Raw genomic sequence first — 19,669 nt, forward strand, 5'->3', positions numbered from 1 at the left:
CTCTGAGAACAACAGACCTTATATTCTCTCAAACCCACCTGCCTCCCTTTGGAGTTGTCTCCTATTTTTCCTTTTTTTATGCTGTAGTATCTAACTGCAGTAAGTGCGCTCTTGCGGCAGGCGGAAAGGCATTCATGCATGCACGGTGGAGTGGCTCTCATGCTCCACAGAGCTCTGTTTAAGCTTGTTAGAAGCTCTGGACTGGGCAACGTGGGATTGCATTATCCAATTGTGAAAATATAAGGCCTGCTGTCCTCAGGGAATACCTGCCACAGGTAAATATCTTCGCTTCACCTGAGGAGTACCGTGGTCTGGATGCTGAAGAGCCCATCACACTGCACAGGGCATGTAAAAGTGAGTGGCCAGTTTATAGAATCGACCTTTAAGTGTCCTGATACACAATATTAGTCACATATATCAATATGTTATCAAATTGGTGTTCCTTACCCATAGTATCAATATCTTGCACAATGTCTTAGGATCATGCATCTCCAAGACTGTCTAAATGTTCTCTTCTTATGTTTCTCCCAGCTCCATACCATTTAGTTTTATTATTAAATTTGGTGGGAGAGATGTAAATTCCTTGTCCAGCTGTGTTGGTTACAAACTGTCTTCTTATTTACTGTTCAGTGACACATAGTAATACCTGATTTGGAGGTAAAAGATCAGATAGGCATTGGGAACATCGAATGAGGGGAACTGCCTTCCGTTTACATGTAATAGATATCCTATAGTCTTGCATTCATTCTCTCTCCACTTCTGAAAACCTATTCTTCCACGCCCCCCCCCCCCCCCATGGGAAATCTGGGTTTGCACAAATATTAATAAAGGGAGAAACCATATGAGAAGCCTGTATCAATCCTCTCCACCATCTCCGGGCTTTCCTAAAAGAGATCAGCAGGCCCTGTTGCCTCCTTTGTCTAGAGGCCAAAGGTGATTGTATCACAGAAAGGTGATATATCAAGTCCATGCCCTTTACCCTTTTTCATGTGGATCAACTTTGTGAAGAAAAATGAACAATGCAAATAATTGAGAATGCTATCTGGGGTGAACATACTGTACCATATACAATTTGCTGCATTCCTTCTGCAAAGACTTTCTGGAAACTAAGTCCTGGACTTTTTCCTCACCGTATAAACTTCCTAACCATATCCATAAATAACTTGTCTTGATTTCATACCAGAAAAGCATAATCTGCTATTCATAAAGTGCCTGATATTCAAAAGATTTGCACTCCTAACTTTGAGAGTTATATTCCTAAATTGATGATTTACGAGGGCTACATGCCTAAGTCTATACTCCAAATTTCTCTAAATTTCTAAATTAAGGAACATTAAAAGTGGGTAGCAACAGGAGTGGGTTTAGGGTGGGGAAAAAAGTTAAGAGCTTAGTACTAATTTTCAGTACTAGGCTCAAAATCAGGCTTAGAAATATAATGAATGGCTGGTCTAAATTTATGAGCATAGGGGTCAATACTGAGCCCAGGGGAATAGCTGCCATTGAGTGAGCCAAATGCCCAGCACTGCCTACAGTTGTACCTTCCCTCCCTCCTCCCCCTCCCCAGGTTGGCATCACTCCAGCTCCTCCACTACTTGTCTTCCATAAGCAGCAGTAGTTTGTTGCAGAGACAGTGCTGCTAGCAGCCTTTCCTACGCTATGTTCTACTTCTCTGATGCAACTTCCTGTGGGAAAGGTTCCACAGCCAGAGAGGCAGCTTTCAGTGCACTCTAGGCTGTGACCGGCTGCAGCATGGGGAGAATCAGTGGGATGGAGGGGGGGGGGGGGGAGGAAGCTAGAGAGATGCTAAACTCACATGGCTATGGGGAGATGGAGAGAGGAGGGGGACAGGAAGGAAGGGAAAGATGCCATATCTGTGCGGGGGAGGAGGGTTGGAGAGATGCCAAACTGGCCAGTGGAGGGGGAGAAATGCTGGGGATAGAAGCAAAGGGAAAACAGAGAAAGAAAGAGAGAGACCTTAGCAAAGTAAAGGGAAAGAGAGGGGGAGAGATGCTGGACAGGAGCTGGGGGAGTGTAGGAAAGAAAGAGAATGAGAGAGAGAGACCTGGAGCAAAGGGGAGAGGGAAGAGAGGGGGCAGATGCTGGTGGGGACGAGTGGAGAGAAGAGATAGACTAGACCAGGGGAGACAGGAGGAAAGATAAGATGCTGGACCAACAGAGGGAGGGAGAGATGCCAAACCACGTAAGGTGGGGATGCAGGAGGAAGGGAAGACAAAAGAAAGAAGCTGAACATGGGGGGGGGGGGGGCAGGAACACAAAGGAGAGCTGGTCATTGAGGAAACATAGGGACGGGGACATAGCGGGCCAATACTGGATACAAGCATGGGAACCAGCTCTTTGTCTTTATCTGTGTTCAGGAAAGGATAATTCCCATTGAGTTTAGCACCTTCAATCATTTTGAAAAGTTAGCTCCTATGGACAAGTGAAGGCATAGGGACATAGAGGGGGATGCTAGACAAAGGGACAAGAGAAAAGATACTGAATAGATACACAGAAGGGAAACACTAGACAGGATGGATAGGTACATACAGAAAAGAAAAATGCTGGAAATAGAGAGAGAAGACATGTCAAAAGGACAGGTGACTCTGGAGAAAGTTAAGGAAAAACAGAAATGTGCATCCTCTCCTACCTCCAGTCCCTATTACCTTGGGAGCCCATCTTAATTTTTCTGCTCAGGGACCATTCATTCCCAACTGTGCCACTGACTGACTCAGCAGCAATCAGCATTTTTTTTCAGTGCTGACTGTTGCTGACAAAATTAGACCCAGTATTTAATATCTAACTATAACTAGGCATTTGCTGGATGTTGACAGTTAACAGGTTCCAGCTGATATTCAGCCAGGACCCACATAACACAGTTATGGAGATCCTGGCTGAATACTGGTCAGGACTCTCCCGCTTCCTAGTTCAGATCCTCCCTCCATGGTCCAATCCTCCCCTCATACCACCTCCTTGGCCTGATCTCTTCCTTATGGCTTCAAATTGCTCTTAAGTGGAAAGCTGACCCCTAGCGGTAATACCATGAGACTACCTCTGATTCAAGTAATCTCGGAGATCTCTAGGGGGTCGGGGGGGGGGGGAGGATCAGGGGATTGCAGCCACTGGGGAAGGGGCGGATATGACAACAGAGGAGTATCAGACAATGAAGGGTGTATGGAAGAGGACTGCACTTCAGAGGGGGGATCTGTGAGGATCAGACCAGGGAAAGAGATATGGGAGAGGATCACACCAGAGAAGGAGGCTGTGTGTGTGTATGTGGTGGTGGTGGGGAATTGGACCATGGAGGTATAGAATTATACCATAGCAGGTGGATCAGGGGAGGATTGGACAATGGAGGGAGTAGGTGGAGGAATCAGAGCATCAGAAAGGGAAAGGAGATGAGATTGATTTGATATACCGCCTTTCTGTACAGCTTAGAGGAAACACTGATTTTCACCCCCCAAGATATGAGTGCATCTACTATGTTACTATGTAATTGCATGAAGTATGCGTATAGAAATGTAAGTGCACTGAAATCTCCATATACATTCTTTGTGATACGTATGCCTACATGCATGAGTGAGGACATCATCAAAATTACTTCTTATTTATTTATTTATTTATTGCATTTGTATCCCACATTGTCCTACCTATTTGCGGGCTCAGTGTGGCTTACAATACATTGTGAATGATGGAAATACAATTTGTTACAGTACGATTATGGGTTACATTGTGAAGAGTTATGGGAAGACAAAGTCAAGTCAAAACAACATTAGGGGAATAGAAACTATGGAATGTAACAGTGGGGAAATGATAGGGCGATCGAACAATAGCAAGAGATCGTTAGGGTATAACAATTTTATCTGTGGGTAGATTTTTAAGTGTGGAGAAAATATGGGGGAAGAGACAAAGATACCATATTTTGGAGAGGCTGATAATCTCCTCGACTCAGCTGATGGTGAACTGGGAACAAAAACTGTTCCCCAACCAGGAGCACCATGGATACCTTGAGTCCATGAGCCAGGCGCAGATATAGCTATCTGACAGTAATGCACATGCATTTCATAGGGCACAGAGATAAGGACGTGCATTTAGAAGTCACAGGGTGGCCACAGAGAAGAGGAACATGGAGGGTAACTTGAAAAGCAATGCTGTATGGACTAGGATGCTGTGTTACTAAGGATCCAAATGAAATCGCTGCTCTAGATAAGTAGATATCTGTCAGATGAGCACATTCCACCTCTGACATCATTCTAGTGCTGGGGTTCTCAACCCAGTCCTTGGGACATACCAAGCCAGACTGGTTTCCAAGATACCCACAATGCATATGCATCAGATAGATTTGGATGTGATAGAGGTAATACATGCAAATTAATCTTATGCATATTCATTGTGAGTATCTTGAAAACTAGACTGACTTGGTGTGTCTCTAGGGTTGGGTTGCAAACTCCTGTTCCAGTGACTCAGTCACTGGGAATACAATACTACACCAGCCTGAAAGGGCAACAAAGACAATATCAGCATGGCAATATGTATGTTCTTAAATAGATCATATACAGAAAAAGAGATAGAAATCTCTCTCTATATCTAATATTCTGTGGAATTTATGCAGGTAGGAGTGCTTCCTCCCCAGACAAGTCCCACTCACTGGGTCATACCCAGATTTTCAACAGCATTTATCTGGATTGTGCCACTGAAAATCTGGTCAAACTGCCTCATCAGAGTGTGCTGGGGTGGTCCAGGAGCAGAGTCTGGGTGGAACCACGAGCTACCTAGTTAACGGCAACATTCATTCCACTAACTCGGTTAAATTAGCAAAAAGGTTGTCCTAACTTTATCTGGATAGTTATCTGAAGAGAGCTCAGGGAGTTTTAAACTTAAAGTGTGTGTAAGAAAAATACCAAGGTCTCCACCCATAGTAGTTCAGATTATATTTTCAGTGACATCGTTGATTACTGAGGAAAGAGTAGTATTTTAGTGAACTCTCCATTTCAAGTTCCTTGGTGTTATCGGCACCAGAATACTTTCCTTTCTCCAAGTATTAAGTCTTGAAAACGCAGGAATTTTGAGTCCCCGAGCAAGGGAGAGATCACTAAAACTTGTATTAAATTTAATTCTACGTGTTGCTGTCACTTTCTAATTTACCAGGAAAGAGAGATAGAGGACATCATTGTTCTCATCGAGGATGAAAATAAAATAGGAAATGGAAGGTTTTTGTAAATACTGTTACATTTACAAGGTATCTGATAATTTATATGTATACCCGAGTTTGATTTGTCCTTGTCTTTCTCAGGGCACAGACCGTAGAAGTCTAACCAGCGCTGTTCTTGTACTAAGTTCTGAAGCTAACGTTGAATCCCCTTAAAATTTACACTCCAGCCCATCCCTATCTATTCAGTCACAATCAGGGCATAGACCGTAGAAGTCTGCCCAGCTCCCATTTTGTTTTCCAATTACCGGTGTCGCCACCCAATCTCCGCTAAGATTCCGCGGAGCCATTCCTTCTAAACAGAATTCCTTTGTATTTTATCCCACGCATGTTTGAATTCCATTACCGTTTTCATCTCCACCACCTCCCGCGGGACGGCATTCCACATATCCACCACCTCTCCGTGAAAAAATACTTCCTGACATTATTCCTGAGTCTGCCTCCCTTCAACCTCAATTCATGTCCTCTAGTTCTACCGCCTTCCCATCTCCGAAAAAGGTTCATTTGCGGATTAATACCTTTCAAATATTTGAACGTCTGTATCATGTTTCTCCTTTCCTCTAAGGTGTACATGTTCAGGTCAGCAAGTCTCTCCTTGTATGGTTTTCAACGCAAATCCCGTACCATTTTTGTAGCTTTTCTTTGCACCGCTTCCAGTTTTTTACATCTTTAGCAAGGTACGGCCTCCAAAACTGAACACAATACTCCAAGTGGGGCCTCACCAACAACTTGTAGAGGGGCATCAACACCTCCTTTCTTCTTCTGGTTATGCCCCTCTCTATGCAGCCTAGCATCCTTCTGGCTAGGGCCTAGGCTGCGTAGAGAGGGGCATAACCAGCAGAAGAAAGGAGGTGTTGATACCCCTCTACAAGTCATTGGTGAGGCCCCACTTGGACTATTGTTAATAGTAAGCTTTCTCTTAAGAGGCTGCCTCTGCTGAAAGATTGTCCCATTACTTGATTCACCAAAGTTATTCAGAAAAGTGAGTTGATTCAAAGCATAATTATAGGTGTGCTCTGCATTATTGACTGAGAGAGTGAGAGACTAATGGTACGAGTGGTATAGCTAACAGTCTCCTGAAGTTATCCAGTCCTGGGATCCTGGTTCTAAAAATCCATAAATATTGTTATGTGCAGGGTGTTGCCCTGATCTTTGGTAATGACTAGGCAGCTGCCTGGGTGAACTCACAACAAATTATAGTACTCCAACTATCATATCCATTTGGGTACTAGTCTAAATATAAGTGCTGGTAGCTGCATTAAAAATGGAAATTTGGCACCGGTAACTAGATATGACCCAGCACCAAATACTCAGGTATGAAAAGACCATGAATGGCTGGTATCTAATAACATTCTGATCATCGTGGGTTGAATATTGACTCAGTAGATTATTCTTGATTTGCAGAGACTCCAGTTGTTTGCAAAACCAATATAGTTATGGAGAAATAAATGAAAGGGTAGAAATATTCAGTACAATTAATTAATATCATTAGCAATAATTACAGCAATAAGAAATTTTTTAATTTCAATCTCTCTGCCCTTCACCTTCTCTGTCTCTGCTTTTGTCCCACTATCTTTTTCCTTTTCCCACTCTTAGCACCTCTCTATCTCTGAGACTGGGCTAGTTTACTCCATACCAACTCTCCTTATAATATCGTAATTTGATGCTTTTTACATTTTCCTTCTGTTAGACAACTCAAATTTAAGTCCATATTTAATTCTTTACTTTATTATCAGTCTGTTGTATTGTGGAATTCTCTACCTTTGGGAATCCGAATTGACACTAGTTATTTGACATTTTGTAAAAACTTAAAAACTTAGCTATTTGGTAAATATTTTGTCTAATTAGTTCATTATTATTGTTTTGGAATGTGTAATTTCCTGGATTTTGTTTGGCCAGTTCTTTTTTTTACTTGTAATCCGCATAGAACCGTTCGGGTATTTGCGGACTAGAAGTAATGTATAATATAACATAACTGTTGTTCTCTGCCGCAGCTTTTTATTCTCTTTTCCTCCTTCTCTTATCTCATACCCCCTCTCTAATCTTATTCTATATCTCTTTTACTTCACACTATATGCAGCAGAGAACTATTTACTGTATTTGGTTAATACACGGTAACTATAAAGGCAAAAACTCTTTCCACACTAAAGGATCTGGAGGTCCAGAGCAAGAGACTACTAGTCACATCTCTTTGCTTTACATCACTGGTTTGGGAGTATTGCATGGTTTTGTGTCTCCCTCTTTCTCCCCCATTCTCACTTTTCTCAGTTTCATCACTGAAGTAGGTCTCACCAGTTTCATTAGAGATCTCTCCCTCAGGACAGGGGACACAGTGGAAGCAGCAGACAGGTCGTCCTTTCTGTGAAACCTTCCTGTATCCTGGAGGACAGCTGTTACTACACACGGAGCGTGGGACCTGGAGGAGAGGGAACAGATGGGGTCACTGGTGCTGGTTGATAGGAAGAAATTTCAGAACCTGACAATTATCACAGATACGTTTGAAAACATACTAGAGATTTTCCTATAAACAGCAAATTCACTTATTTCTCTGTATTTATTTATTAGGATTTATTTACCGCCTTTTTGATGTATCTATTCTATCATTCAAAAGGGCATAAATACCAGAGGAAAGGAGGATGGCCAATGTAACACTAGTCTTTAGAAAGGGATCCAGAGGTGATTTGGTAAACAATAGACTGATGAGCCTGACTTCAATGTCAAGCACAATGGTTGAAGCTATATTAGGTAATAACATAAGAACTTGAGGATAGCAAAACTGGGTCAGACCAATGGTGCATCTAGCCCAGTATCCTGCTTCCAACAGTGGCCAATCCAGGTCACAAGCAGGGGCGTAGCCAGACCTTGAGGTGGGAGAGGGTCAGAGCCCAAAGTGGGGGGGGGGGGGGCATTTTGGTCTGCTGCCCCACAGCCACCTGCCCCCCACTGCCACCCATTGTCCCCAACCCTCGCCAGCTGAAACCTTCATCCAGTGCTGTTCTCCAGCAATGCTGCATTGTCTGCACAGCTGTCTCTTCCCCTCACATCCAGCATGCTTGGACCATGAAGAGAAGAGAGAGCAGGGCAGGTAATGCGGGGTGCTGGAGACCAGTGCTGGACGAAGGCTTCATCTGGTGGGGGTTGGGAACCCTCACCAGCCAAGCCAGAGGCCCAGAGCAAATTTAGAGGGGCCCAGGCTCCTGTGGCCCCCTGTAGCTACGCCACTGGTCACAAGTACCTGGCAGAAGCACAGACAGTAGCAAGATTCCATGTTGCCAATCTCAGGGACAGCACTGGCTCCCCCCATGTTTATCTAAACAACAGATTATGGACTATCCCTCCAGGAACTTATCCAACCCATTAAACCTAGATATGCTGTTAATCGCTGTAACCATATCCTCTGGCATCAAGTTCCAGAACTTAACTGTTATATTAAAGTCCAAAAACAACAACAAAAACAAAATTACAGATCATATAAATAGACCTGGCTTAATAATAATGAAACATTATGGATTCATCACAGCTTAGTCTTTGCTTACCAGTTTATTAGCTGGTCAATATTTAGCCCACAGTGGTCAGCTGTTATATTTTGAAATGCTGGCTTTTTATTCCCAGATATTCGGCACCGCAGCTTACCTGGAAGACAGTGCTGAATATCCAGGTACACCCGACTGCTGAGATTTATCTGGGTCCTGGCTGATATTCAAACCATACCCAGATAAGAACCTAGATAAAATGAGCCTTATGTTACTATGTTACTATATGTTTTAGTTGGCCTTGTTGGATTATTTGTAGTAAATAATTAGCAGATTTTTATACACACAGCTTCAGCTTTAGAAATGTTAATTTCTTTTCTTCATCTCTCTCACATATACCCCAGAATAATTCACTGCTGAGTCACTTTAAAGTTGAAGTAACAAAACATCTGTTTACTCACAGTTTGTAGTTAGATATATATTCAGCAGGCTTATATATACATAATATAATACATTTGGTTTATCAGCTCTTTCCATGTGCTTAGATGGTAATGGATGCTCACACCATAGATCCTCAGCTTAGGAGAGATCATGAGCTCCATGTGCTGTTCCTAATCCCCACAGGAAGTTGCATGGGTGTGACCTCTCTAGGCAATTCACATCAGAGGTCACAGAGTAATCACAGAGAAAGAAAAAAAAACATTGCTGACAGACAATGCATGTAAAACACAATACATTATTCCAACAAACCCCTTCTCATGCATAACTGTCATGCAATTATTAATTCATACAAAGTCCAAGCTTTATTCGCAGATTCTCAAAACGTTCTCTGGGTAACGGTTTGGTCATGATGGCAGCTGTCATCTCACTGGTGTGACAATAGTGTAGACTGATAACCCCTTCTTTCGCCAGCTCTCGCACGTTGTGATATTTCGTTGCGATGTGCTTGGTGCGTGACTGAACCTTGTCATTCTGTGACAGCCTGATGCAGCTCTGATTATCTTCCATTATCTGGATTGATCTCTGTTCATCTATTCCAAAATCCAGCAAAAGTTTTTCAATCCACATCAGTTCTCTGCATGCTTCTGATACAGCCACATATTCAGCTTCTGTAGAAGACAGATTCACAATACTTTGTTTATGACTGGCCCAAGAAATTTGTACATTTCCATACATAAACACATATCCACTTGTGGATTTATAATCAGAATGATCCCCTGCCCAATCTGAATCACAGTAACATATTAGTTTTGGATTACTATTGGCTGAAATCTTTAATTTACAATCAATGGTACCTTTTAAATACCTTACCATCCTTTTAACTGCAGTCCAATCTGATTTGGTAGGTGAGCTGACCCTTCTGCTCAAAATTCCTACTGCATTTGCTATATCAGCCCTGTATGTGGTAGTCAGATATAAAAGCTTACCTATGGCTGATCTATATTGGATGTTATCTGGTAAAGGTTCTCTTACTGTTTCATCCTTCAGAAAATCAGTGATCATGGGAGTGCTTACAACTTGGGCATCTTGCATACCTAAACTTTCAATAAGCTCATTTATTTTCTGCTTCTGGCTTAGAAGATAAGAGGAACCGACGTTTGGTTAAGGACCACAGCAAATTTTACCATGAGTAACTCATTCCTCCAACGTAGTGCCTGAAGAGTATTGAAAGCAGACTCATTTATTTATTGAGGAAAGCACTGGAGACTTTTTGCAAACCCTCAAAATAGACATTGTAAGAAAGGGAAACTGGAAGATCAAAGACAGCAGAATTACAAAGGATGTTTGCCTTTAATTTTGTGTAACACTGTGATATTTATTTGAGGAATGTAAAATGTGAAATATAATGTGCAGTGCAATAATATTCAAAACAGCAAGTTGTATAAAACTTTAAACGCTTATAGAGTCACTAAGCAGACACGATACAGGAGTGAATGGGTATGAAAGACAGAAGAGAGTTGTGTGTGTATTTACAGATTTTAAAATGCACATGAGCAGGTTTTGAAGCGCATGTGTTCAATAAAGAGTTTTGTATTTCAACAGTCTGGAGCAAATTTGTAATTTATAACACGAAGGCTCCGGTAGTATATTTGAGTCCCTGATTGTACAATATATTAGAAGATAAGAACCATCATTTTGTTTCTCAATTTCTATACCAAGATAGTATGACACATTACCAAGTTCTTTTATCTCAACATTCAGGTTTAAATATTTTACAATGTCCTTGTACTCTTGCTCACTTTCGCTTGCAATGAGCAGATCATCAACAAAAGCTAAAATGTATGCATATTGACCATTTCTGCACCTAGTGTACAAGCATTTATCTGCTTCACCTTGCTTAAATCCTAAATTTGTCAATATTTCATGCAATTTGTCATTCCAACATTTTGCACTTTGCTTTAATCCATAAAGACCTTTGTTTAATTTACACACTAGCTGTCTTTGTTTTGTATTTATGAAACCTGTTGGCTGTTCCATGTACAAGTCTTCAGTTATATCTCCATGAAGAAATGCTGTTTTCACATCAATGTGGTTGACTTGCATGCCTTTTGAGACTGCAATGCTCAGAAGTGTTCTAATTGTCGTGTGTTTCACTACAGGTGCAAACACTTCATCAAAATCTTCTCCATATTTTTGAAGATATCCCTTTGCGACTAATCTGGCTTTATACCTTTCCACTTTTCCTTGTGCATTCCTTTTTAACTTGAATACCCATTTGCATCCTATAGCTTTCTTGCCAGGAGGTAATTTTGTAAGAATCCAAGTTTTATTTTTATGCAATGCATCAATTTCTTCTTGTGCAGCTTTACACCATTCAGCAGCTTCTTCTGCTGGCATTTTCTCAATCTCATCCCATGTTAAGGGCTCTTGAGCTTCTGCTGACTTTGTTAGGTAAGACAGTCTTGGGGGTGGAACACCTTTGTTTTCCCTGGATGAGCGTCTGACAACAGGTTGGTCTGACCTTTCCGCATCCTCTAAATCTGAGAGTCCTTCTCCAATTGATTCCCCTTCTCCAACTGTACTGTCTTCTGCAATGATCCTTTCTGTGTCTGCTTCCTCTGCCTGTTCCTCGTTAGATACAGGTGAGTTGCTTTCAGACATCTGCCTTGGTATGGCATTTATATACACTGGCATGTCTATTATGGTTCTAGTTTCATATTCTGGATGATAAGGCTCATCTGGGATAATCCAGCCTTTATCAACCCTTTTGTTTTCATCAAAATATGTAACATGTCTTATGCCAACAATGCCAGTTTTCAGATTCAAAATTCTATATCCTTTGTGTCCTGGAGCATAGCCAACTAAAATGCCCCTTTCTGTTGTGGAATCCAGCTTATGCCTTCTTTGCTTTGGTACATGAGCATATGCTGTACTTCCAAATGTTCTTATGTGTGACAGGTTTGGCTTCCTACCATGCCATGTCTCATGTGGTGTGCGCTCAGCGCCTTTAGTTGGCATTCTGTTTTGTAGGTACACTGCTGTGAGAATGGCTTCCCCCCATAGTCTTTTAGGGAGATTGCTATCTGACAGCATACATCTGGTCATTTCCACAAGTGACCTAAATTTTCTCTCTGCAACAGAATTTTGCTCTGGTGTATAAGCTACTGTTGTGATATGCTGAATGCCTTCTTGTTCTAGAAATGTGCGCATGCTTTGTGAAGTGAACTCACCACCATTGTCGGTCTGAAGAACCTTTGGTTTTCTTTCAAATTTATTGCTCACCATGGCTACGTATTTCTTCAGCATGTCTGTGACTTGACTTTTTTCTTTCAGCAAATAGGCCACACAGTATCTAGAGAAATCATCCAAGAATATTAGCACAAATCTGTTATTTCCCAATGATGGGATATTAAACGGTCCACATAAGTCACTGTGTATTAAGTCCAGTACTTTATTACTCCTACTTCCTGTGTATGCAGGAAATGAGGGTCTCACACCTTTTTGAGTAACACAGTCTATGCATTTCTCCATTTTACCAGTATCTGCACTTATTTCAATGCCTGTAGCAAGTTGCTTACTGTAAAGATCCTGGATCACCTTAAAATCACGATGTCCCAGGCGGCGGTGCCAGATTTCCAGGCTACATTTACCATCATTCTTCCTTACTTGCGCCATATGTGAGTCTTCACCTGAAATGCTCAGTTTATAAATATCATTATGCATAAAAGCTTCAGCATACACTTCATCATTTTTAGAGATTGTGCACTTACTGTTTTCAAAATGAATCACAAATCCCTTCTTATCTAATGTAGATACACTAAGCATATTGCAAACTGCTTGGGGAATATACAAGACATCACTTACAGGAATTTCTTTAACTTCATTAGACACTTTGCATTTTAAGAATCCAATGCCTTTTGCTTGGATCTTAGCAGTCCCTGCGTTTGCAGTATTAAGAATACCTTCTTCTGGACACATTTCCTGAAAGAAATCCTTACAATTGGTTAAATGGCATGTGCTCCCCGAATCCAAAATCCAAGTACTTTCATTTGAATTATTATTTACCATAGTCAAAGATTTTTCTGCCATTAGAAAGCTCTTATGTTTATCATTGTCCTTTGTACACTTCCTGCTTGGAAAATTCTTTTGTTCCATTGGCTTAGGTGAGCTAGAGGGGGTGTTTTGTGTTTCCTTACACCATTTAGATACATGTCCCTCCTTTCCACATGAGTAGCAAATCAGCTTGCCCTTGGGTGGAGTTTTCCCATAGCTCCGCCTTCCTCTATTCTTTGCCAAGAAATTTGTTTCATTTCTCTCTGACTGTCTTTGAGAACACATCTCCTCAGAATCATTAATTATGCATTCCTGCCTCAGTTTTGATGCTGCCTGTTCAAACGATTGCCCTTCAATGGCTTCATTCACAGACCTAAAAACATCAAATTTCTTTGATAGTGAGGTAAAAAGAAATGCTCTTTTCAATGCATCACACATGGGAATTCCAGAAAGTTCTAGCTTTTGAAATGAAGACATAAGATGCATAATGTGATCATTACACTTACTTTTATCCCTTAATTTGGTTTCATTCAACTCTGCCAACCAAATTGGTTGCTGTTTTGCATATGTAGTTGCATACAGTGGTGGAAATAAGTATTTGATCCCTTGCTGATTTTGTAAGTGTGCCCACTGACAAAGACATGAGCAGCCCATAATTGAAGGGTAGGTTATTGGTAACAGTGAGAGATAGCACATCACAAATTAAATCCGGAAAATCACATTGTGGAAAGTATATGAATTTATTTGCATTCTGCAGAGGGAAATAAGTATTTGATCCCCCACCAACCAGTAAGAGATCTGGCCCCTACAGACCAGGTAGATGCTCCAAATCAACTCGTTACCTGCATGACAGACAGCTGTCGGCAATGGTCACCTGTATGAAAGACACCTGTCCACAGACTCAGTGAATCAGTCAGACTCTAACCTCTACAAAATGGCCAAGAGCAAGGAGCTGTCTAAGGATGTCAGGGACAAGATCATACACCTGCACAAGGCTGGAATGGGCTACAAAACCATCAGTAAGACGCTGGGCGAGAAGGAGACAACTGTTGGTGCCATAGTAAGAAAATGGAAGAAGTACAAAATGACTGTCAATCGACAAAGATCTGGGGCTCCACGCAAAATCTCACCTCGTGGGGTATCCTTGATCATGAGGAAGGTTAGAAATCAGCCTACAACTACAAGGGGGGAACTTGTCAATGATCTCAAGGCAGCTGGGACCACTGTCACCACGAAAACCATTGGTAACACATTACGACATAACGGATTGCAATCCTGCAGTGCCCGCAAGGTCCCCCTGCTCCGGAAGGCACATGTGACGGCCCGTCTGAAGTTTGCCAGTGAACACCTGGATGATGCCGAGAGTGATTGGGAGAAGGTGCTGTGGTCAGATGAGACAAAAATTGAGCTCTTTGGCATGAACTCAACTCGCCGTGTTTGGAGGAAGAGAAATGCTGCCTATGACCCAAAGAACACCGTCCCCACTGTCAAGCATGGAGGTGGAAATGTTATGTTTTGGGGGTGTTTCTCTGCTAAGGGCACAGGACTACTTCACCGCATCAATGGGAGAATGGATGGGGCCATGTACCGTACAATTCTGAGTGACAACCTCCTTCCCTCCGCCAGGGCCTTAAAAATGGGTCGTGGCTGGGTCTTCCAGCACGACAATGACCCAAAACATACAGCCAAGGCAACAAAGGAGTGGCTCAGGAAGAAGCACATTAGGGTCATGGAGTGGCCTAGCCAGTCACCAGACCTTAATCCCATTGAAAACTTATGGAGGGAGCTGAAGCTGCGAGTTGCCAAGCGACAGCCCAGAACTCTTAATGATTTAGAGATGATCTGCAAAGAGGAGTGGACCAAAATTCCTCCTGACATGTGTGCAAACCTCATCATCAACTACAGAAGACGTCTGACCGCTGTGCTTGCCAACAAGGGTTTTGCCACCAAGTATTAGGTCTTGTTTGCCAGAGGGATTAAATACTTATTTCCCTCTGCAGAATGCAAATAAATTCATATACTTTCCACAATGTGATTTTCCGGATTTAATTTGTGATGTGCTATCTCTCACTGTTACCAATAACCTACCCTTCAATTATGGGCTGCTCATGTCTTTGTCAGTGGGCAAACTTACAAAATCAGCAAGGGATCAAATACTTATTTCCACCACTGTTCATAGTTCTCAGTTTATCTAAAATTTCCTTTGCTGTATCTTTTGCCTCCACCAATATGGCTTGTTTCTCTGAGAGTGCTTCAAAAAACATGCACTTCACATAATAGTTTGCATTGTCCCATTCAGCCATATTTTCAGCTGTTCTGTTTTGGTCTAAACATATGCTTAATTTCTTTGCTTGAAGGAGACATCCGAATCTTAGCTCCCATTGCTTATAATTATGTTCAGTTAACTTAGGCATCTTGAGAGAGTGGAAAAATGGTGAATTTCCTCCCTCAGCCACGGCTTTCTGTTTGGTGTGGGGGGGGGGGGGAGAGAGAGACAGACTGAATCTTTCTTTTAAAACTTAAGAGAAAAAATTTGGCTTTTTCACTGCCTGGTAATATTTCTCTTCTTCCTTTTTCAATTCCTGGGCTGGGCCCATAACCCTTTTGTTGGATTATTTGTAGTAAATAATTAGCAGATTTTTATACACACAGCTTCAGCTTTTGAAATGTTAATTTCTTTTCTTCATCTCTCTCACATACACCCCAGAATAATTCACTGCTGAGTCACTTTAAAGTTGAAGTAACAAAACATCTGTTTACTCACAGTTTGTAGTTAGATATATATTCAGCAGGTTTATATATACATAATATAATACATTTGGTTTATCAGCTCTTTCCATGTGCTTAGATGGTAATGGATGCTCACACCATAGATCCTCAGCTTAGGAGAGATCATGAGCTCCATGTGCTGTTCCTAATCCCCACAGGAAGTTGCATGGGTGTGACCTCTCTAGGCAATTCACATCAGAGGTCACAGAGTAATCACAGAGAAAGAAAAAAAAACATTGCTGACAGACAATGCATGTAAAACACAATACATTATTCCAACAGGCCTAAGTTAGCGGAATAAATATTGGCAATGAGTACATTGCAGCGTTGCCCCGACTCTACCCATGGACTGTTTCAGCACTACCTGGTGCAGAGACAGTCTGCCTGGATACTCGTGTTGAGCAGCTTTCTGGGAAAGTGCCATTGAATATCCGGGTTTGCCATGATCAGCAAGATGTAACCTGGTAAAAGTCTTCCTACCTGGTTAAATCCCATTTGAATATTCCACTCTAGATTGTTTGACAGTAGAAACAAACAAGTGGCTAATGGTATATTTGGATTGTTTGATTTTCACAAGGTATTTGACACATGTCTCTTATAAAGGTCTCCTTAGGAAACTAAAGAATCATGGGATAGGAGTCAGTGCACTGTTGTGGATCGCAAACTAGCTAAAATACAGAATACAAGGGATAGAACTAAATGTTCAATTATTTACTGGAAAAGAATCGATAATGGAGAACCCCAAGGGTCTCTTCTAGAATCTGTGCTGCTTAAAATATTCATAAAAGATGAGGTAACAAGTGAGGTGATCAAATCTGTGAATGACAGAAATTATTCAAGGTCATTAAATGTCAAAGGATTGGGAGATCTTGTGAGACTTTGCATGTAAATTGCCAATGGAATTTAATGTGATCAAGCGGAAAGTGATCACAGGTACAAAATGCTGGGTCCTGAGCTAGGAGTCACCATAGAAGAAAAAATCCTGTGGATGGTATATTGATATTTTTGGCACAGTGAGCTGCATCCCACCTCCCTTATAAAAAGAATCAAAACAGGTTAAGGTTCTTCAACTTGGAGATAAGATGACTGAGAGATGATATGATAGAAGTATACAAAATCATGAGGAGTAAACAAACATGTGGACAAAGGGGAGCCGGTTGATATTGTGTATCTGGATTTTCAAAAGGCGTTTGACAAGGTACCTCATGAAAGGCTACAGAGGAAATTGGAGGGTCATGGGAAAGGAGGAAATGTCCTATTGTGGATTAAAAACTGGTTGAAGGATAGGAAACATAGAGTGGGGTTAAATGGGCAGTATTCACAATGGAGAAGGGTAGTTAGTGGGGTTCCTCAGGGGTCTGTGCTAGGACCGCTGCTTTTTAATATATTTATACATGATTTAAAGATGGGAGTAACTAGCGAGGTAATTAAATTTGCTGATGAAATAAATTATTCAAAGTCGTTAACTCACGACAGGATTGTGAAAAATTACAGAAGGACCTTACGAGAGACTGGGAGACTGAGCGGCTAAATGGCAGATGACGTTTAATGTGAGCAAGTGCAAGGTGATGCATGTGGGAAAAAAGAACCCGAATTATAGCTATGTCATGCAAGGTTCCACGTTAGGAGTTACGGATCAAGAAAGGGATCTGGGTGTCGTCGTCGATAATACACTGAAACCTTCTGCTCAGTGTGCTGCTGCGGCTAGGAAAGCACATAGAATGTTGGGTATTATTAGGAAAGGTATAGAAAACAGGTGTGAGGATGTTATAATGCCATTGTATCGCTCCATGGTGCGACCGCACCTTGAGTATTGTGTTCAATTCTGGTCGCCGCATCTCAAGAAAGATATAGTGGAATTGGAAAAGGTGCAGCGAAGGGCGACTAAAATGATAGCGGGGATGGGACGACTTCCCTATGAAGAAAGACTAAGGAGGCTAGGGCTTTTCAGCTTGGAGAAGAGATGGCTGAGGGGAGACATGATAGAGGTATATAAAATAATGAGTGGAGTGGAACAGGTGGATATGAAGCGTCTGTTCATGGTTTCCAAAAATACTAGGACTAGGAGGCATGCGATGAAACTACAGTGTAGTAAATTTAAAACAAATCTGAAAAAATGTTTCTTCACCCAACGCATAATTAAACTCTGGAATTTGTTGCCGGAGAACGTGGTGAAGGCGGTTAGCTTGGCAGAGTTTCAAAAAGGGGTTAGACGGTTTCCTAAAGGACAAGTCCATAAACCGCTACTAAATGGACTTGAGAAAAATCCACAATTCCTGGAATAACATGTATAGAATGTTTGTATGTTTGGGAAGCTTGCCAGGTGCCCTTGGCCTGGATTGGCCGCTGTCGTGGACAGGATGCTGGGTTCGATGGACCCTTGGTCTTTTCCCAGTGTGGCATTACTTATGTACTTATGTTTAAACTGAAAAACTTCACAAGAGGATACACCATGAACTAATAACCAGCAGAATACTTTTGTTCTATGCAGCGCATAATTAAGCTGTGAAATCTGTTGCTGGAGGATGTGGTGATCAACATAATAAGATTGAAAAGAGGTTTGGACAAATTCCTGGATAAAAAGTCCACAAAATATTATAGTCTGGGTTGACTTTGGAGAGTAATTTTTACCTGGAAATGAGTTACATTTTGGAATCTGCTGGGAATTTGAAGTCAGGATGCTTTATCATGATTTTTAGGTTTCATCCCTTTATTAATTCTGTGTTTGTATCTATTTTAAGTTTGCACCTCCATAAATATAATTTGATCTTGAAGAGGATGTGTAGAAGGTTACCTCATGGTATCCCCCTCCCCACTGAATTAAGCTGTTGTTTATTTTCAGCCTGGAAAAAGTTGGGGTCAGGTGTTCATAGATGCCCACTGTCACATATCTGTTTGCACCGCTGGGGGAGAGTTGCCAGTTCACAATTTCAGTGACAGAAGGGGTGCTCCCTCGTTCATCGAAGTATACCTCCTCCCCAACAGGGTTATGGAATTTAACTTGCTTCAACTGATGGAGAACCTGGATTTGAGTGAGATGGACAAAAACGAACAACTGAATACAATCAAGAACTGTCTAGTCCATCACTGACTCCTGCATGACCCTTACTGGCCTTGTCAAGAAATGTTTCACAATGAAATCATCACCCATTCAGATGTCCCCATTTCTTTTGGTGGGTATACTCTTCCTTTTTTTTTTTTTTTTTTAAATAAGTTCATCTCATATACATGGTATTGATCTCAGTCACTATCTGCAATGCTGAATACAAAAGTGGATTGTTCTATCATAGTACCAAATATAGAACATAGAAATAATGGCACACAAAATCCATCAGACCAATTTACTCTCATTCTTGCTTCTCTATCACATAGACCTTATCCTCCTATCCACTCTTCAGAGGATCCTCTGTGCTTAACCTATACTTTCTTGATTTTGTTTTGCTATTTTTCTTTCTGCCATATTCACTGGCTGCCATTCTATGCATTTACTACCCTTTCCGGGCCCCATATTATAAGGTGCAGCATCCTTAGCACACATATAGCTAGATTCTATATATGGCGCCTGAAAAATCCACACAGAAAATAATTACGCCTAGGCGTATTCTCTTAAGTATGCCAAAACTTTATAAAATAGACTTAAATTTCTGTACAGTATATAGAATATGTTGAGCGGCTCATCATGTGACTAAATTTGGTTGCATCCATTTAGGCCATGCTTTACTTGGTG

The 19,669-nt window shown here is 41.4% G+C and overlaps 1 protein-coding gene across 1 annotated transcript in view; it reads right to left on the reverse strand.

Moving 5' to 3' along the window:
• LOC115461979 (extracellular calcium-sensing receptor-like) overlaps nt 1-19,669 on the reverse strand; it is a 77,474-nt gene that overhangs the window by 16,344 nt on the left and 41,461 nt on the right. Inside the window, exons 3-4 of the mRNA XM_030192029.1 lie at nt 18,737-18,964; nt 7,499-7,622 (exon numbers count right to left, since the gene is read on the reverse strand). Coding sequence (XP_030047889.1) covers nt 7,499-7,622; nt 18,737-18,964 — 352 coding nt within the window. The remainder of the gene's footprint in view (nt 1-7,498; nt 7,623-18,736; nt 18,965-19,669) is intronic.

This window comes from Microcaecilia unicolor, chromosome 2 (genome assembly GCF_901765095.1).
Source record: "Microcaecilia unicolor chromosome 2, aMicUni1.1, whole genome shotgun sequence".
Classification (NCBI taxonomy): domain Eukaryota; kingdom Metazoa; phylum Chordata; class Amphibia; order Gymnophiona; family Siphonopidae; genus Microcaecilia; species Microcaecilia unicolor.